The sequence below is a fragment of the Furipterus horrens genome, unplaced genomic scaffold, assembly GCF_987537825.1.
Source record: "Furipterus horrens unplaced genomic scaffold, mFurHor1.1.pri manual_scaffold_13, whole genome shotgun sequence".
Classification (NCBI taxonomy): Eukaryota; Metazoa; Chordata; class Mammalia; order Chiroptera; family Furipteridae; genus Furipterus; species Furipterus horrens.
The window spans coordinates 39,301,456-39,321,235 of NW_028327183.1; the positions used below are offsets into that span (position 1 = coordinate 39,301,456).

A 19,780-nucleotide genomic window follows, 5' to 3' on the forward strand; every position below is an offset into this window, starting at 1 on the left:
GTTTGCTCCCCCCAGCCCCCACCCCCAGTGCTGTCTCGGATCTGGACCAACTTTCAGGGGTTCAGGACAGGGAGCTTAATTTGGGGTTTGTGGATAGTTGGAAACTATAAGAAAGAACACATTTTTTTTTCTGGAGAAAAGGTCCCTTAGCTTGTCCAGAGGCATGCCTTTGGGTCACAATTGACTTTACCCAGGTATCCCCCTCTCTCTCTGCAGCAGCACAGGTGGCTGAGAATTCCCTAAAAAAGGACACTTTCCAGTCCCACCCCTTCCCCAGATCCCTTCATTCCAGGCCACCCCTGAGTTCCTTTGGCTTTTGCATCCTGCCCCTGACTGAGTTCTTCCTCCTTCCCTCACTCCCCCACTCACCCCCAGGATGATCCAGTCACCAACCTGAACAATGCCTTTGAAGTGGCAGAGAAATACCTAGACATCCCCAAAATGTTGGATGCAGAGGGTAAGTACATCCCTTTCATTCTCGTTCAGCCAGCACCTTGTTTTGTGGGTATGTCTTATGGTAACTTCAGAAAACTGGCAGAGCCAGCAAGAATGGCTGAATGAATCTGGGTGAACCTGGGACAATGTGTCACCAGGGGAACTGGAGCAGGAGCAGTCTGTGCAAGCCAGACATGCTCAGGGATAGAGCAGGGTGGGAGTGAGGGCGGGGAGCTTGAGGAGGATCGACTCTGGGGGCTGCTAGGCCATGCCTGACCCAGTCCCACACCTGGGGAAAGGTGGGGAGCCAGGTGACCATGGAGGGCTGGCTGCTGCAAATAAGCAAGGCTTCTCTCTACCCTGTCTGCTGCAGCCTTGGAGTCCAGAGCCCACCAATGTGGAATGTTTTGTTTTTTCCTTCTCTGGCTTTGCTCCATTTCCCAGCTATGCAGCACCCCCACCAGGACCCATTCCTCTGGCCGCTGGTGGCCCTGGGGCTTGACTTCCCAGCAGCCCCTGGAGGCCATTCTCAGAGAGGAAGTGGCCTCGTTTTAATCCAGTTCCCACAGCATGGCCTTTCTAGAGACCAGGGGGATGGAGGGGCTGAGGGCGTGACTGAGCCTACCAGGGTCACCCAGGGTCACTGAATCAGCTCTTAAGGGCTTTTCTCCGGGGATGGCTGTGGCCTTGGGAGCCTTTGGATCCCGGTGAGTGACCACCCCTTCCTCCCACCCCTACTTGGGCAGTTTAACCCTTGTCGTTCGCTTGCAGACATCGTGAACACGGCCCGGCCCGACGAGAAGGCCATAATGACCTATGTGTCCAGCTTCTACCATGCCTTTTCGGGAGCGCAGAAGGTACCGGGCAGGGCCAGGCAGGCCCACCTCGCTGCCACTGCCCAATGCCACCGCTGCCTCTCGCCTCCCATGCTCACCTCATTTCTCTTGCAGACGGCAGTGGCCTCTCTCCGACTGGAAGCCACACCCCAGCTCCTTGGCATCACAGCTGCTCATTTAGTCTTTGCCCACACTGTATTGAGTGCCCAGTCTGTGCCAGGCTCTGTACTAGGCACTGAGGATACAGTGGTGACTAAGGCAGGCAGGGTCTCTCTTCTCATGGAGCTTCCATTCTAGTGTGAGACAGACAACAGATACATCCACAGATCAAGTCATTTCACATGGGGATAAGCACAGTAGAGAACATGGGGCAGGATGGCGGGATAGAGATGCCTGAGGACTGCTTTAGCTGGTACCCAGGGGAGGCCTCTGCAGGGTGACATGAACAGGCACTTGGAGGGATGAGCAGGACCTATCATGTGAAGATCTGTAGGAAAACCATTCTAGACAGAGGGTAGAGCAAGCGTAATATGTGAGGAAGAAATAAGCTTGCCTTATTCAAGGAATGGCTGAAGAGGAGTAAGCGAGTAGAGGAGAGTTGAAAATGAGGTCAGAGAAGGTGATGGGGTCAGGCTGTGTAGGACTATTATAGTCTGAGAGCAAGAATTTGCGTTTCATTCTAGGGCCCCAGGAGACTGTTTGGTGGTTTATGCAGAGGTGGTAGACATGATCTTACTTTCTGAGAAAGATCAGTTAGAGTTTAACCCCTCCAGCCCCAAATAAGTCTTCCTTTTTAGAGCCAATAGCTAGTATCACAAACCCAGGTCTGGTTAGGAGAGGAATCCACTATTCGGGAACCCCCCTCCCCTTGCCAAAGCCTTAGCAAGACAGGCCTGTGCAACCAGAGCCAGGGTTTGGCTTCCAGTCCAGAGCAAGCGCTGTTCCTCCCGCATGAGCCTAGGGCCCGGCCCCGGCCGCCCTCCCTGCATCTTTCACTCTCTCCTGCCTCTTTCTCTCTTTCTCTCTCTGCGCAGATATTGTAGGCACTCTGAGGCCAGATGAGAAAGCCATCATGACTTACGTGTCCTGCTTCTACCACGCTTTCTCGGGGGCCCAAAAGGTGAGCTGGGGTGAGAGCACACCTGGCTGCTGTGGCTGGAGGCTTGCCCTTGCTGTCCGTATGTCCCCATGTCTATCTGTGTTTGGGGTCCTGGCCAGGCCGAGGGCCACCATGGCATGAGGACTGACCTGGTCAGGCAGGTTTCTTGTGACCGTGGACTTCAGTGCTGCCACTGAGATGACACTGGTCCAGTGCTCACACGACACAGATACTCTGTGAACACAGCCCAGCCTGTGAGGTGGGTGGTGGCATCTGTCTCTCGAACAGGACAGTTGAGTCCCTGCATCACATTAAATAACAGCTGCAGTTTGGACCTGTGTTCCTGACCACTCTGTTTCCCCTGCCCCTCTGTCATGATCCAGACTGGGCCACCTGCCTAGTGCACTGGCTTTTCTTCCCCTCTCTGCATCCCCTTCCCCTCCCAAACGGCCCAGGAAAGGCTCAGCCTGAGCAGGTTAGACTGGTCTCCGAGCCTCCTCCTGCTGACCCAGCTCTCTGGGCCCCTGTCCCCAGCAGCCCCACTGACATAGGCAGCGCAGTCAGAAGTGAGTTTCCAGTGACAGCTCTCCCTGAGCCTGGCTGACCTCACACTGCCCCTGCTGCTTCTCTCAGGGGCCCTCTGCTTCCTCCACTTGCCTTCTGGCCTCTGGTCATGGGCAGCAGTGTACTCCCAGTGACCGGAATTTTTGTCACCAACTGGCAAGTAGGCAGGGAAAAGAAAAAGAAATGCTCAAATCTACTGAGCACTTATCACATGCTAGGCACAGACTCTTAGTCCTTTACACACCGGTTACATAGCAGAGGGTGCTGCTATCCTCAGTTAAAAGAGGAGGAAACTTAAGTTCAAAGTGGGTAGGACAGGGACTGTGTCTGCTGCCTCCTGTGCCTTCTTCAGAACCACAGGTCCAGCAGGTGCCTCCCTGTGGGTAGTCTGCCCTACCCCTGCTCTGCCTCTTCTTAGCAGTGTGACCTTGGATAGGTCACTTCACCTCACTCAGTTTCCCCATCTGTAAAATGGGGATCATATTAGTACCTGTTCTCACAGAATTGTTGTGGGGATGAAATGAGCACCTTCAGGTGAAGAGCTTAGGACTGTGCCTGGCCCCATCTGTGATCTGTACATGGTCAGGTAGTTGGAGCAGCCTTGTCCCTGCCCGTCGTGGTTCTTCCCAGCCCTGGGCCAGAGAGCCGTGTTTCACAGCCTCCTACAGCCTACCTAGCATGTGGTTGGTTTGCGCTTGTGTTTGGAGTGTTCTGCTGGAGGGCACAGGCAGGGAGAGTGGAGGGGTCCCCCTCACCCTAGTGGGAAGGCAGAGTGGGCTGGGGGAGCAGCAATGGAAGATTCCTTGCCACAAACCCCAGCTCACAACATGTGTGCCATGGGACTCCCTACTGCAGCTCCCATGCCAGCCTGCCTTCCCACCACATTGCCCTTGCGAGAGTGCTTTCTCTCCTGCCCAGTTACCCTCTTGTGCTTAGAGTGGAACTCTGTGATGAGGACAGGAGTCCTGGAGAGATTTGTGGGAGCGGACACTGGCAGGAAGGCCCTGGTTAGAGCATGGGGTGTTTGGAGGCAGCCAGGCCTCTGAAGAAATAAAGGCCTGTCTCTAATGAGTTGCTGTTCACCAAGGGCAGTACAAGATTCAGGCTTCCTAGCCCAAGTTCAGCTTCCCTCAGCTTGTGTCTGGTTCTCAGGCCAGCTGTCGAATGCTTTTTATTTCTGCTGCTGTCTTTTCCCCACAGACTCAAAGCCGTCTCTCTCTCTCTCTCTCTCTCTCTCTCTCTCTCTCTCTCTCATTCTCTCGCTCTCGTTCTTGCTCTCTCTCTCTCTTTATTCAGGTGACATTGGTTAATAAAATTATATAGGTTTCAGGTGTACAAGTCTATAATCATCTGTATTGTATGTTAGCCAAGCTCTTAAAAGAGCGCTCTCTGGGGTTTGTTTTGTTTTATAAATGCAAGGCGAACCCCAGGCCTGGCACGAGTATGCCCGTTCTCTCCTGATAGTTTATTTCTAGTCACTAAAGCATCTGTTCCTTGTTCATTCATTCATTCATCAACCCAAGTACCTAAAATACAGTGAGCCCTGAGCTGGGTGCCAGGAATTCAGCAGTGAAACAAAACACCTGTGACCAGCAGCCCCCACCTTTGGGGGTCTGCACAGCAGAGTGGGTTTCAGTTTGGGGTACCATTGTCTTCCAAGAGAGGGGGTCAGAGACTAACCTCCATGGCTGCCCTGAAAGCTATGGTCTTGGCTTTGCCTCCTGGGGCTGGGTGTTCGCTGGCCAAGCCCTTGTGAACCTCAACTCTGAGGTGCACTGCTTGGAGCCACTGGCAGGTGTCCTGCAGCATGATACAGTGTGTGTCCACATGTGTGTGTGTGCACATCAGCCTTGGCTGGTTCCCTACTCACCTGCCCGCCTGTCCCAGAAGCAGTGTGTGGATGGGAGAAGCTGGGCATCAGTGCCTGCAGCTAGCCAAGTCTGGAGCCATCCCCAAGCCTCTTATTTTCCTTCCTCACCACTCTGTAGACCCTCCTCACTATCTCTGTTCCTGTTCTGTTGCCGTTTCAACTCTTCTTCTTGGACCCTTTCTGTGCTTCCTGAAAGGTACCTGGTCTCTCCTCTCCCCATGTGGCACCCTTCACCCTCATTCTCCACTCATCACATTCCCCTTCAGCAGGCCAGTGTCCTGTGGTTCTGGGCAGAGACTATTCACTTTCTCCACCGCTCCCTGCTCTGTGAATCCCTGGCTCCCTTCTGCCCTGTGGATTGTGACTTCACAAAATGAGCCATCAACACCCACTTCCAAGGGGAGGATTAGGAAGGGGTCTAGCATGCTCTGCCTGAGCACCAGGCTTCTTTGAGGGGCACCAGCATCCCCACCCTCTGTTTGCCGCACAGCTCTCCTGCACTCTGCCTTGCTGCAGCCTACCTTCCTACCCAAGGGGAGACTCCATCTAGGTCTTGGCCTAGTGGAGGACCCCACCCAGCCTTACCCAACCCTCTCCGTGGGCCACTAGAGAGACTGTTAATGCATTTTCCATAGCATGAGAGGGCTTCCCAACCCCTCTCAGCACCTCCAGGGACCTGGGCCAAGAAGGCTGAGGGGCCTGGCCCCTGGACAGCAGCCTGAGCAGTGAGCCGTGGGGACACCAGCGAGGGCTGTCAGGCACAGGCACTCGGGGTGCCACCTTGCTGGAGCTGCACTTCCTCTCCTTCCCTCCTCAGGGAGTTCTGTGTGGGCTGTGGATGAGCCATCTTTCAAGGGATATGCCTGTTAGGAGGGAGGGTCCCCCCCCCCCAGGCAGCCCTGACTGTGTGTGCTTCCCTTGCCCCAGGCTGAGACAGCAGCCAACCGGATCTGCAAGGTGTTGGCTGTCAATCAGGAGAATGAACACTTGATGGAAGATTACGAGAGGCTGGCCAGCGATGTAAGTACCACTTACCCCACCCCCAGTGACCCTACCAGAGCTGAAAAATTGGGTCACCTTTGTTATACTTGGCCAAAGGTCATGTGATACTTGCGGAATGGAGAGCAGGTATCACAGACTTTCTAGAAAAGGTCGGTGAGGTTATAGACTGGAGTTTGCCCAAGCCAGTATGTGATGTGACCTTTTGGGTTGGTTACACATGGCTAGGGTCAAACTGGTATCTCACCTTGCTAGCTGGCTCCTGGCATCTGGAGCTTGGGTTCCAGCACAGATACTCAAGGACATAGTTTTCTGGATACCGCATTGCTTTAGAATCATCTGGGGAGCTTTTTAAGAACTGACATTCCCTCCCTGTGGAGAGACTGATTTTGTGGAACAGAGACTGTGAGCTGGCCAGGACTGTGGTTTGTCATGGCCGGCCTAGTCACACACTGCGTTCGCAGGGCCTGCCCACTATAGAACCTCCTTTCCCAAGTGAGGAAACTGAGGCCCAGGGAGGGTCAGGCACATGTCCGCTGTCCTACTGGCTCACAGCCAGTAAGAGTTGGAGTTCAAACCCGGCAGCTCTGCTCCAGAGCCTGACCTGGAACACCAGTTGGGAATGTGAGTGTTCAATAAATCTCTTCTGGATTCTGTCTTTTATTTTTAAATTTTCCTTATAAAAAAAATTAAAGCATTTAACCTCCCCAAAGGCAATAATTTGACTACTCTTCTAGACCAGTGAGTGGTTCCCAGACATTGAGATTTCACGGATCAGAAAAATTCGAAAAAGTATTTGACAACTAACCCACAGTGGCCAACTTTTTTTCCCTCTAATCCTCACCTTAGGATATGTTCATAGATGTTAGAGGAAGGGAGATAAAAGAAAGGGTTACCATCTGTTACCATCATTATTTCTAACACCAAGGGAAGGTTAAAGGTACATATCTTAGAATCCCAGCCCTTCCCAAGAAAGGGCAGTTGGCACCATGCATCAAAATGTAAACACACAAGGATACTTTTGCCCTTGGTTTCCTCATTTTGCCAGAAGTTGTCATTGGGAACTACTTCTCTGAGCATATTTATGCTGCATAATAACTGATTTTACTCCCCTGAAATTGTTCTAGAATGTCCAATTTGCTTGTTTGTGTCCTGTCCTTACTCCGTCAAAGACATGAGTGGCTCATAAAAACACATGTCACATTTTTCAGTTTTGCATTCTACTTTTTTTATGTCCCAGGCCTTGTGCATGGGTGCTGGCTGCCCCCGGCGAGCCAGGCATGCTGCGGGTCCTGCCCTTGGGGCACTGAAAGTCAGTGAACAGGGAAGCATTGGGGCCCTCAGACAGTGCTGAGCTCAGTGGTGGTGGCAGCAGTGGGGCCACATGGTGGGGTGTGATGGGGGAGACCACCATGGAGGGGCCCTGATTTAGATCTGAGGAAAAGGAAGACCAAGAGCAAAGGCACAAACCGGAAGTAACCAGAGAACAGCACAGTGGTTCTGAGGGGCCCACGTTCCCAGAATTCCCTACCATGGGATCCCAACAGGTATTATGGAGAAGTCAGGCTGGGGAGCAGGGGTGATCCCTGAGATGGAATCCTCAAAAATCTGAATCCCATGTGCCCGTGAGCTGGGGGGGGGTGGCCCTCCCAGTGCTCTGAGGGCCCCCTGCAAAGGCCACATGACTTCTTGTGGGCCCACAGCTTCTGGAGTGGATCCGGCGCACCATTCCCTGGCTAGAGGATCGTGTGCCCCAAAAGACTATCCAGGAGATGCAGCAAAAGCTGGAAGACTTCCGTGATTACCGGCGCGTCCACAAGCCACCCAAGGTGCAAGAGAAGTGCCAGTTGGAGATCAACTTCAACACTCTGCAGACCAAGCTGCGCCTCAGCAACCGGCCTGCCTTCATGCCCTCTGAGGGCAGGATGGTCACGGTGAGGGCGGGGCTCCAGGGATGGAGGAGACCAGTGCCCAGGGGCTGCAAATTCACCAGAGCATCCCCAGGCTTACTGTCTTATCTAGAATACACAGCCTTTGGGGTGCAGAGGTGGGCTGGGAGTGTATCACCACAACACCCCTATCACTTCCTAGATTTTTACACCCATCCTCCGACCACACCATAGTTTCTGTGGAACTGTTTTAATTTGGAGCCCCAGTTGGCCATGACTCCAGCACCATCACCAAGTACTTGAGTTGCCTCCATTTTCATTTATTCATTTAATCCAAAAGAACTGGTTGCTCCTACTAGGTGTCGGGGCCTATCTGGGTACACAGATAACAGCAAAGCAGGACAGGAGGTAGACATGACCCAGCCCATTAAGCATCCCTCGGGGAGGCACTGTCCTTGTGGGTGTCCCACCCTCTGTGCTATCCCTGCCCTCGCCTGCAGGATATTAACAATGGCTGGCAGCACCTGGAGCAGGCTGAGAAGGGCTATGAGGAGTGGCTGCTGAATGAGATCCGCAGGCTGGAGCGGCTCGACCACCTCGCAGAGAAATTCCGGCAGAAAGCCTCTATCCATGAGGCCTGGACCGACGGTAAGGTCCTCCCAGCTCCCTTCCTGCACTCCTATTTCTCAGACACACACGTACACAAACAGCCCTCTCCTTTCCTGCTGCTTGGGGGTATGTATGTCAGAAATGCTGCTTTGGGTTCATCTAGCCCCAGGCAGCAAGAAACACTTCGGATTCTGGCCCTCCTATTGCCCATCTGCTCTGATCTCAGTGGTTACTTTCAGGTGGGCCTCTTCCTGGGTCATTTGAGGCCAGTCATCCAGGAATGCAGCCAAGCCCCGTCCATGGGGAAGTAACCCTGTCCCTGTCCACTCTGCCATGTCTCCTGGGCCGGGCCAGGGGTGTGGGGCAGCCCTTCCTATCCCTGGCAAACCTGTGTGCGTATAGTCAGCCTTCCCTTTCCACACCCTTTGTGACCGAGGACCTCACACTGGATGGGTCTATGTTCCTGAGCATAGTCTTTAAAGGCGAGACCTAGAGCTGCCTCCTGACCCGCAGACAGTGCTCACTGACTTCCAGTCACCAAGAGCCGCCTTCCAAGGGGCCTGGCTCCCTGCAGGATGGCTTCTCTGAAAAAGGCAGCAGCGCCTCCTGTTCCTCAGCAGCTCTGCAGCTGCTTGTTCCCTTGGCTTGGGATGTGGAATTCCATCACATCCCTGGCTGTTGGTCAGGACCCACACCATGGTTGGGATTCCAGATACCAGGGTCCTCAAAGCCTTCAGGAAACAGCCAGTGCATGGGAAAGCTGAGAGCCATCCACAGGACTCTTGCCCTCCCACTTCCTTCCCAAGTGTCTCTGCCCTGCTGTTACCGAACTCGAGGGGTTCATCCATTGCCACCACTCTATCTGGCTGATTTCCCACTTTCTTGCGTTACTCATGGTGATTTTCCATCCCTCCCATCCCCACAGTTCACCATGAGATGCTCACTGAACCTTGGGGGAGCTTCTCCGTTTCCCACTCTCAACTGTTTTGTCAGGCAGCCCCAACACTGGCCAGATGCTGAAACCTATGCAGAGGCCTCAGCCCCACCAGCATGTGGACACAATTCTGTGATCTGCAGAGCTGGGCCCATGTCACTGTGTCCCTGGCTACATCCCAGCTAATGCCCTTCACACATTAGCCCAGGCTGGTGTTTTTCAGCAGCAGCCACCATATGAGAGCACTACTGTACCCTTAGAGAAGGGAAAGGAACGCGGAGGGGAGGTGAGCAAGCAGGCGCCTCCCTCCTGCCTTGAAATGACAGCTATGGGGTCTACCTTCGACCTTGGAAGAGGAGGTCTTGGCATTTATTTTATTTGTTCATTCGTTTATTCATTCCACAAACACCTCTTGATCCTCTTCCATGTGCATGGTAGTTTCCCAGGCAGTTGAGGTCTCTTCCCGGGGAGCCTGCAAATCAGCAGATTTTGGCATTTCTTGCATCAGAGGGCCTTGTGCACAGATAAGTGGATTTTACAGCACCCAAGTCTTGTGCTTGTACTCAGCTGTTTCCTTTTGTCATCACATCTGCATATCCATTGTCATTCCACAGGCTCTGGGGGTCCCTTCTGGATTTCCCTTTGGGGCCTATGTTATCAGCTCTTTAATCCCTTACCTGGGGCTCTAGGAAACCGGGGAAGATGAATGCCCAGAGTTGTGGGTGTGATGGCCCACCAGCACCCCTTCCTTGGGAGTGATGCAGGGGCTGGCCTTCACATGAAGGCCTTTAGGAAAAGTTGGCCTGATCTTGTGCCAGGGTGGACCGACTGGTTCAGTGGCTTCCCCACTGGCAGGTGTGCAGGCACTTTGGCATCTAGCCCTGTGCCATGAGTCAGCCCAGAGCCCCCAGGCAGGCCTGTCCACTCTCATTCCCCAAACCTGAAACCTGAAGTCTCTGTACTACCCAAGTATGCAAACAGGAGAGACCAGCCTCCGGGCCGATCTCAACAACCCTCACAGCCTGCAAGGGTGAGGATCGATGAGGATGCTTTCCAGAAGGTCTTGGGTTATCTGGGAGAAGAAACAAAAATGAGCCCCAATTTCTTTTGGTGCTTGTCCCTCGGCCTGCATCCTTGGTGCCGTGGCTGTGGCCCACTCCTCCCAGTCTGCAGTGCACCCCTTGCCAGCCCTTGCTGAAACTGCTGAGGCAGAGAAGTAGTGACCTACTATTTCAGGTTCCCACCCTTGGGAGAAAACAATTTGGGGAAGGGAATTGCAGGCTTGCCTTTGTGGTTAAGCGTCCTACCCAGGGATGGGGCGGCAAGGCCAGCAGAGTCGGTCTCCCAGGCTGCTGCCTCCTGCCTGCCAGTGCAGGCCCTGTCCTCAGGGTGGCTGAGGTTGCAGTGGGCCTGGCTCTGTGCCTGCCCTTTCCGAGCACCACCTCACTGAGACCTTAGGTGCTGGCGTTGGCCCCATTTCACAGACGAGGGAGAAGCTGCACCCAGAGGGCAGCTGAGGAGGGAGGTCTCTGAGCTGTCACTCTAGGGGCAGCCCCCTTCCCACGCTGGCGTTTTCCACCGATTCTGCAGTACATTACTAACAGGACTCGCTTGAGCTTCTGTCCTGGGGCATATAATTAACTAGGCCCCAGGTCTGATAACAGTGTTTCTCCCTTCAAAGGGCCTGATGAGGGGCCCTGCCTCACTGCACAGCAGAGCCCTTAGGACAGCGGGGGGCATGTAGATGTGTGATAAGGCCAGCCCCCAGATGCCAGGGAGCACACAGAGGCATGGGCTCCAAGAAGAACCTTGACTGGAACATTTCCCCTCCCTCTGCCCTGCTGAGGCACTGGCTGCACCCCCAGGCTCTTCAGATCACAACCCTCCATAGACGGTAAAACAGTCCAGCCTCATAGTCTTCCACCACTAAGGGACACTTAAGTTTAGAACACACAGTTGAATTGGGATATCTGGCTCAGGCCCACCAACACCACAGTGTGTCTCAGCTTCATCCAGGATGTAGTTGGGCTTAGAGGACCCTGGAAAGGTTAGGATGCAGGGTTTGCCACATTTCCTGCCCCCTGGTTGGACAGGCCTCTGGTAGACCCCTGGTGCACTGTTGTCTAAGTGTGTCCTGCTGCCTGCCGCCCCCCAGGGAAGGAAGCCATGCTGAAGCACCGGGACTATGAGACAGCCACCCTGTCAGACATCAAAGCCCTCATCCGCAAGCATGAGGCCTTTGAGAGTGACCTGGCTGCACATCAGGACCGTGTGGAGCAGATCGCAGCTATTGCCCAGGAGCTCAAGTAAGTGTGGCCTCGTGGGCCGCCACCTGCAACCCCTCCAGCACCCAGCCCAGAACAGTGGTGGGTGGCACCCGGGGTTCTAGTTGCCCCAAGCCTGGAGCAGGGTCTCCCAGCCCTCTCTACCCTCATCCCTTCTTTCAGATGCCAGGGCCTTATGGAGTGATGCCTTTGCCCATCTTGTCTTAACCCCTGATAAGAAACACAGTGGGATCTAGATGCTCTGACCCTTTATCCTGATTCTTTAGGCTCTAGGGGTCTCTGGGATTCACTTCCCTGCCTGTCACCCCAAGGGGATGCCTGGCCCCCTGATAGGGTGGGTAGCCCTGCCTCCCCGCTCCATCCCTGCTGCTCCCTCAGGGACTTGGCTACACACAGAGCCCATTGTTCTGCACAACCCTTCCCTCTCCGGCTCAGAATACACTATTGTAAGTCCTTCCAGGCAGCCAGGTTCTCTGCCCTCCCTCCCTGCCCCAGTCAGATAAACTTGTGCACACAATTAGTACACTGAACCTCCAGAGCCAGTGAATGGGGGCCTTATTCCACCAGTGCAACTGCCAGCAGCAGGGAGGACCCAGGGAATGGGAGGCCCAGGCCATTACTTCATGGAAAATCCATGGGCCCTGGAGGGGCGGCAGGGCTCCCAAAATAGCTGTTGCTCAAAAATAGTATCCTTGGCTAGAGCTGCCATTTCTGAAGACACCCCTACCCTGCCATAGCCACCCCCAAGTTCTGCTTGTTCCTGCAAGGCTGGGGCCCAGCATGGTGCCCTATGGAGCCCCATGTGGGATAGGGCCAATGTCTTCCCGGACTCATTCCCTCCACATTGCATAGTTGTTTGGGGGTTCCCCATTTGCTCACCCAGAGGCAGAAGTACTGTGGGGCCTTCACTGTACCAGAACCCAGGCACCCCTTGGGGTCCTGCAGACTCTTCTATGATAGAGCCCTGCACCTGGCACACCCAGGCCAAGGAAAACAAGGCCACAAATGCATATGTCTGCAGGGGTTGTGGGGGTGAGGGGGTCATGAGCAGGTTTCTTAATTGATGGGTGAGCCCCTGGAAGCTGCTAAGAAACAGAGTTGGGATAAATTTTAGACCAGTCTCCTACTCAGGCACTGGGGAACAGCCATGTGAAACCCATTACCCTGAGCCAGGGAGAAGACGGTCCCTGAAGCAGCTTCCTGGACAGTAGCCCTGGAAGAGAGAAAGGGAGGGCTATTTGGGGTGCTGTCGGTTCCCTTAAAGATGAGTCAGAGGACCGAGAGCTGCTTAGAGCGAGCTCGGATGGGCAGCCTGGCTGAGCGGTGATTAATGGCAGTGACAGAAACTTCAAGAGCCCTCAGTGCTTTCCCTGTACCAGCTCACTCAATCCCCCAGCATGGATGACTGATAGCCTTAAATGTGTGTCCCCTGGCACCCATGTTATAGAGAGGGAACTGAGGCACAGAGAAGCTGAGAGCCTTGCCCACAGTCACACAGCTAGGAAGTGGTCAAGACAGGACTGGAACCTAGGCCCCCTGGCCCTCTGGAGTACAGCCTTGCTCCTACTGCCTCTCCTAGTCTTGCCCGCGCACCCGGCCCCTGTACCCAGGCAAGTGATAGAACCATCTGGTCCCCATGTCCTTCCTGTTCCTTCCCAGACTTGTTCCCTGCTCTCCACACCTCACCAGGCCACCAAGGTTTTGCCTGTACACCAATTTCCTAGGGCTGTGCTACTAACAGTATCCAATTGTCTGGACCACAGGAGACAGGAATCCTGGGACTGAGAGGGGGAAGTTGAGGGGCAGGGAACATGTGGAGGGCTGGGGGTCAGGAACAATTATCAGCCCAGGGTTTCCCAAACCTCAGTCATTTGAATAATAATACCTATACGCTAATCAGCTCACCAGCTCACCTTTTTCTTAATTATCAATTGCTTAGAATAAGATCACAGGCTAATTATGTGTTTTTTCTTAATACCCATTAAAATAAATATATAACCTTTAATAAATAACTGTTACTTTTACCTGCTGGGTGGCAAGGACTGCTCTTAGCACTTCACACATACTAAGTGGCTTGCTCTCCGAAATAAGCCCCCGACTGCATCACAGACAAGAAAATAGAAAACAGGGGTCCTTCGCCCAGGACCACAGAAGTACAAAGTCATGGAGCAGGAATTCAGACATAGGAAACACAGCTCCAGAGCCCATGTTCTTTAACCAGTTCACTCTGCTTGACTTTTCTTTAAATGGGAAGGCAGTCCACATACAGCCTTGGTTGGGGGCCACTCTCTGTGCCCCTCCCCGCCCACTGAGCTATCATAGCTTAGCAACTCAGAGTTAGTGAGCAGGAGGAAGCCCCTGCCTCCTTGATTATCCCCTCCCCCCACCCCACCTCCCACTTCCAAATGCCTCTTACCCTAGGGGGCCATGGGTCAGAGGGGTGATGGATGACTGAGAGCCTTCAACATTGATATCCCCTGGTACCAGGCAGGGCCTGGGACCCCTGGGAGCAGGTGGGTCCAGGCACACCCATTACTGTGGGGTCTCACTGCCCTCTGCCCACCCCACAGTGAGCTGGATTACTACGACTCCCACAATGTCAATACCCGGTGCCAGAAGATTTGCGACCAGTGGGATGCCCTTGGCTCTCTGACCCACAGTCGCAGAGAAGCCTTGGAGGTGAGGAGGGGTGATACCACCCTGCAGTGCGGATTCCCTGCTGCTCTCAATGCCCAGACCCTTGAGCTTCCCCTGACCCACCAAATGGAACTGCCCTGACCCGTCGGGGCCCCCGGACCCCTCCCCAGCATTCACCCCCTCCTACTTGCTGACTGATCTACCCCTCTGTCCCACTTCCTCCCCCGACACACCAGAAAACAGAGAAGCAGCTAGAGACCATTGACCAGCTGCACCTGGAGTATGCCAAGCGAGCAGCCCCCTTCAACAACTGGATGGAGAGCGCCATGGAGGACCTCCAGGACATGTTCATTGTCCACACCATCGAGGAGATTGAGGTCCGCCCCCACCTACCCTTCTCGTGGGACCTCCAAGGGGCTGGGCCGCCCCTTACCCCTTCTTCTCCCCTAGGGCCTGATTTCAGCCCACGACCAGTTCAAGTCGACACTGCCGGACGCTGACAGGGAACGGGAAGCCATCCTGGCCATCCACAAGGAGGCCCAGAGGATCGCCGAGAGCAACCACATCAAACTGTCAGGCAGCAACCCCTACACCACCGTCACCCCCCAGATCATCAACTCCAAGTGGGAGAAGGTAGGTGGAGCCCGTCAGCAGGGCCAGGGCAGGGGCAGAGCTGGCCAGGTGAGAGGCTGACACCCTGACCGCTCCTGCTCTGTGCCCTTCCCTAGGTGCAGCAGCTGGTGCCCAAGCGGGACCATGCCCTCCTGGAAGAGCAGAGCAAACAGCAGTCCAATGAGCATCTCCGTCGCCAGTTCGCCAGCCAGGCCAACATTGTGGGGCCCTGGATCCAGACTAAGATGGAGGTGAGGGGCTGTTGCCCTAGCCCTGCTGAACCCAGGGCAGAGTTAGGAAAGAGCCCCCAACAAGCAGGAGGCCAGTGAGCAGACGGTCACCCACCCCTGGTGGGACGTCCCCTGTGCTCCTAGGGCCAGCAGATATGGAGGCCTAGTGGATGTGGGTCCCAGCTCTCACCAGCTGGGAGCCCTGACCTATTCGTAGGATTAGGAGGGTGGATAAGATGATATGGATGGAAATGGCAGCGCCACCCAGAGGGCTACTTGACTGAGGAGTCAGATAGAGGGGTTCAGGTGTTGGCAAAGCCCTTAACTGATGATCGTGAGCTCAAGTCACAATTTAACCTTGCTCCTCAGTTTTCTCATCTCTAAAATGGGAGCAAAAAGTTATTTCATTTCCTCAACAAATGCTGCTGTGCATTGCTCTGTGCCGGACCTGCTACAGGCGCTGTGGTGTGGCTGTGACCAAGGCGGTCCCTGCTCGGCCCCCCATGGCGTCCTCACAGTGACCCTGGTGACCTAGCCACAGGAAGGTTTGTAATGATGCCAGTTGTGACTCCGGTCACGTCTTCCTAAGTGCTCACTATCCACCAGGCAAATGCTGACTAGAGCGGCCTTGCTGAGACGCTGGGTGGGGTGCAGGCAGCTTGGCCCCAGCTCAGTGCCAGCTGCACAGCGTCACCACTGAGAGCTGAGGCGTTGGGGTGCCCATGCTCAGGAGCCATAGGCTCTGCTGCCTCTTACTGTGAGAAGTTACTCTGTTTGGGCCTCAGTTTCCATATCTGTAGACAGAGCCTGTCACAGTGAGTCATGTGTGCATTGAGGTTAGGCATGTGTAGCACTTAGCACAGAAACTCTCCAGCGTGGATGGCTGCTTTTACACTCGAGGGTGATACTGGAAGGGACAGTCATGAGAGCCACAGGCCTTTCAGAAAGGGGACCCAGGGCAAAGGCCGCAGGCTGGAGGGTCTGGTTGTGGCCCCACCCCCAGCGGCACCCGTCTTGTGTGCAGGAAATCGGGCGCATCTCCATCGAGATGAACGGGACCCTGGAGGACCAGCTGAACCACCTGAAGCAGTATGAGCGCAGCATTGTGGACTATAAGCCAAATCTGGACCTACTCGAGCAGCAGCACCAGCTCATCCAAGAGGCCCTCATCTTTGACAACAAGCACACCAACTACACCATGGAGGTAGGCTGTGCCCGTCAGGTGCCCCACGCCATGCTTCCCCAGTCCCTAGCATGGCAGAGCTCTGTGCAGCCCCGTGGGAGCATCGGCTGCTTCCTGTCTCCTTTTACTCCAGCTGAAAAGACTAGACCAAAATGTTTACACATTTTTAAAAATCACTGTTCCCTTAACATTCTGCTCCCATCGCCATGACAGCACATCTCAGAACAAGCTCCTAAGAGAGCTAGGAGGGCAGCACCTGCCCCCCTGTGGCCTTAGCAGTTGGTCCTCGCTTGAGGACACAGAGCCAGCCAGTGTGGGCCGGATGCCCTGTGTACCTGCTTTCTGCATCTGGTTACACCACCAGGACTGGTTATCATCGTGTTGGTTACTTGAAGTCATCCGTGGTGACCGTATTTACACTGTGCACACCAAGATGCCACAAAAATGGAGGTGGGGGTTGTTGCTCCCCTGAAAAAGCCAGTTAAACATTGCCTAACATATCTCTGCAAAGTTTCCACGTGGACCCTGCACAGGTATTGGGCTCTGGCCCTCTGCTACATCTGTCACCAGATATATACTAAGGTGACATGAACCCTGCTGATGGGCAGAGGCAGCAGGTAGGTGCCATGCCTGTGTCCCTGTGTGCAGATGAGGCGCACAAGAGAGAATGGGCCTGGACTGGCATTTGGGAGAGTTAGGGTGGGCCTTACTCTGGGCCACACACCCCCTCCATGTGGGGAGAACCCAGTTCCAAGTCACCCCCAGTTGCAGCTCTGGGGATCCTAGCACTCCTGCCAGCCTGGCCTGCAGTCATGCCCTCCTCCTCCCCCAGCACATCCGCGTGGGCTGGGAGCAGCTGCTCACCACCATCGCCCGCACCATCAACGAGGTGGAGAACCAGATCCTCACCCGAGATGCCAAGGGCATCAGCCAGGAGCAGATGCAGGAGTTCCGGGCATCCTTCAACCACTTCGACAAGGTTAGCAGCTCCCTCTGCCCCTTGCCATCTTCCCTCTCCACTGTCAGCATTGTCGTGTCCCATCTTTCCCCCCGACCTTTGCACCTGTCGTTCACATCATCACTGCTGTGTGTCAGCCACCACTCACTCAGCCATGGGAGGGGGTGTAGATGTGCATCATTTTGACCCACGGCACGAGCAGTTTCCCTTGGGAGGGAAAGGGGTTCCCAAGCCCAGCTTCCAGCTGTGCATCCTTGCCAACCTGCCCATGAGACCCTGCGACAGACTCAAGTGCCAGCACACCTGAGATGTGAGACGTAGCCTGTGAATCTGGTCCATGCACACACAGTGTTCTTAAAATTTAGATTTGGCCTGGCAGTCCCTTTGGAAGGGCCTCAGTGACACTTACCCCAGTCCCCATCCATTGCAGGGCTTGATGTATCATCTGCCTCCTTCCCGTGGGTAGGAGTGTGCAGCCTCAGCCCTGTACTGTCAAGCAAGGGCCCTGATGTCCCAAGCAGGGTGGGGTGCCACCCCTTTTCTCCCACCCCAGACCCTGGAGGCGAGGTGTGCTCCCCTCTTCCTCTGAGTTCTGGGATTCAGTTTTCAGTTCTGCACCACCCAGCTCCCACTCCTGCTAGCCCAGAGGAGGTGGGCAGAGGCCTCTGACTGCCCTCAGGCCACCCACATCCCTCCACCTGCCCCAGCTGCCCTGGCCCTCACCTTGTTCCCATCACCTCTAACTCTGTGTTTCCCTCCTCCATGTGCTCCCCTCCCTCTTCCCTCTGCATGTAACCCTGGTCCTTCTCCCACCTCTGTGCTGGCCTGGTTTCCACACTGCCCCTTGCCCACCTGCCTTTGGACGCCCGGCAGGACCATGGCGGGGCACTGGGGCCAGAGGAATTCAAGGCCTGCCTCATCAGCCTGGGCTACGACGTGGAGAATGACCGGCAGGTATGCGTCCCCTGGGCCCCAGCGGACCATGGCATTAACTGCTCTTCTTTCTCTCCTCCTCTGTCTCCCCGCCCCCACCATCGTGTCTGCCATCTCACTGGCTCTCTTGCCTCCCTCCTACCCGTGTCTCTGGACCCCTTCCTCTTACCTGGTCTCTTGGGGCCACTTCTGTCTCCCCCGCTCCTGCCACTGTCCTGTTTCCCTGCTGTGCACATGGGGTGGCCCCTTTGCCTACTCTGGGCCTGGCCTCCTGCTGTCCCTGCGTCCTCGAGCAGAAACAGACAGGCAGCATGGACTCCGATGACTTCAGGGCTCTGCTTATCTCCACAGGATACAGCCTGGTATGCAGCCTCTGCCTCCCTCGCTGCTGTGCCACTCCCCTCCCCTTCTCCTCCTCCTCCTCCTCCTCCCCCTCCTCGGGTTCCTCCTCCTCCTCAGGCTTCTCTTCCTCCTCTCCTCCCTCTCCCCTCTCCCTTCCCCCTCCTCCTCCTCCTCTTTGTGCTAACCCCAATCCAGAGTTTCCAGGTCCTCAGGGACACCCCTGCGCCAGATCAATGCAGCTTCACCCCCTCCTCCTGCTGCATCTGCTGGGCTGGGGTCCCCCTGATGACTCCCTGAGCCTCCCACCCCCTTTCTTAGAAGTCTGCAGGTCAGGCCTCTGGCTCTTTTCCCCTTTTCTTTCTCTCTTTCCCACCCTCCAGAGCTAACTTGTGAGCCTAGGGCTGAGGAGCAGCAGACTTGTTGATGTATAACCCACTTCCCACTTCCCAAAATTGTGGGCAGGGAGGAGTAGAGGGTACCCATCCCCAGTCTGGGGCACATGGGACAGTCACCCGGGGAGCCAAGACCATTGGAGGCAGGCTGATGCCTCAGCATGTGCACCGGGGTCGGCCCTGCCCCCCTAGCTCAGCTCTGCCCCGCTCAAATGCTGCCTGTCCCCTGCCCCACTCTTGCCCCACAGGGCGATGCTGAGTTCAACCGCATCATGAGCGTGGTTGACCCCAACCACAGCGGCCTCGTGACCTTCCAAGCCTTCATTGACTTCATGTCCAGGGAGACCACCGATACAGACACAGCTGACCAGGTCATTGCCTCCTTCAAGGTCCTGGCCGGGGACAAGGTAAGCTGGACACCTCTGAGCACCTGGGGCCAGCAGGGTGGAGCTCTGCCTCTAGGACTGGGCATGAGGGGCTGGGGGACCACAACAGACTGCAGGTTGTCCTGAGCCCTACCCTGACACCCCCAGAACTTCATCACGGCCGAGGAGCTTCGGAGAGAGCTGCCCCCTGACCAGGCCGAGTACTGCATCGCCCGCATGGCACCATACCAGGGCCCCGACGCGGTGCCCGGTGCCCTTGACTACAAGTCCTTCTCTACAGCCCTGTATGGCGAGAGCGACCTGTGAGGCCCCCACGGAGAGCCCTGACCAAACACCCCCTCCTCACACCCTCTAGGAGGGGCTGGGGGAGCCCTTCTCCCTGCTGTGGGGCCTCCCTGGTCCTGTTCCTCTAACTATGCAAGGCACTCTGTCAGTCCTTTCTGGGGGGTGGGTGGGGTGGGCAGGGAGGGGCTGGGGCAGGCTCTCTCCTCTCTCTTTGTCAGTTGGCCAGGAGGTTCTCTCGCCCTCCCCTTGGATAGGGGTACAGGAGACTTTTTGGGGTCAGCACTTCTGGTCTGGTAAATATA

At 55.4% G+C, this 19,780-nt stretch overlaps 1 protein-coding gene across 4 annotated transcripts in view; it reads left to right on the top strand.

Moving 5' to 3' along the window:
• The window catches only part of ACTN4 (actinin alpha 4), a 70,028-nt gene extending 50,424 nt beyond the window's left edge, over positions 1-19,604 (top strand). Inside the window, exons 7-22 of one of the 4 annotated variants that reach the window (XM_090261363.1) lie at positions 376-457; positions 2,306-2,391; positions 5,732-5,824; positions 7,507-7,737; positions 8,193-8,340; positions 11,391-11,541; positions 14,091-14,199; positions 14,394-14,534; positions 14,608-14,790; positions 14,886-15,020; positions 16,024-16,203; positions 17,015-17,161; positions 18,014-18,094; positions 18,370-18,435; positions 19,056-19,214; positions 19,341-19,604. In XM_090261363.1, coding sequence (XP_090117489.1) covers positions 376-457; positions 2,306-2,391; positions 5,732-5,824; positions 7,507-7,737; positions 8,193-8,340; positions 11,391-11,541; positions 14,091-14,199; positions 14,394-14,534; positions 14,608-14,790; positions 14,886-15,020; positions 16,024-16,203; positions 17,015-17,161; positions 18,014-18,094; positions 18,370-18,435; positions 19,056-19,214; positions 19,341-19,499 — 2,151 coding nt within the window. In that variant the 3' untranslated portion in view covers positions 19,500-19,604. Of the gene's footprint in view, positions 1-375; positions 458-1,206; positions 1,293-2,305; positions 2,392-5,731; positions 5,825-7,506; positions 7,738-8,192; positions 8,341-11,390; positions 11,542-14,090; positions 14,200-14,393; positions 14,535-14,607; positions 14,791-14,885; positions 15,021-16,023; positions 16,204-17,014; positions 17,162-18,013; positions 18,095-18,369; positions 18,436-19,055; positions 19,215-19,340 lie in introns of all 4 variants that reach the window. The other 3 variants (XM_090261362.1, XM_090261360.1, XM_090261361.1) reach the window with 3 other exon arrangements.
• The last annotated feature ends 176 nt before the right edge of the window (positions 19,605-19,780 follow it).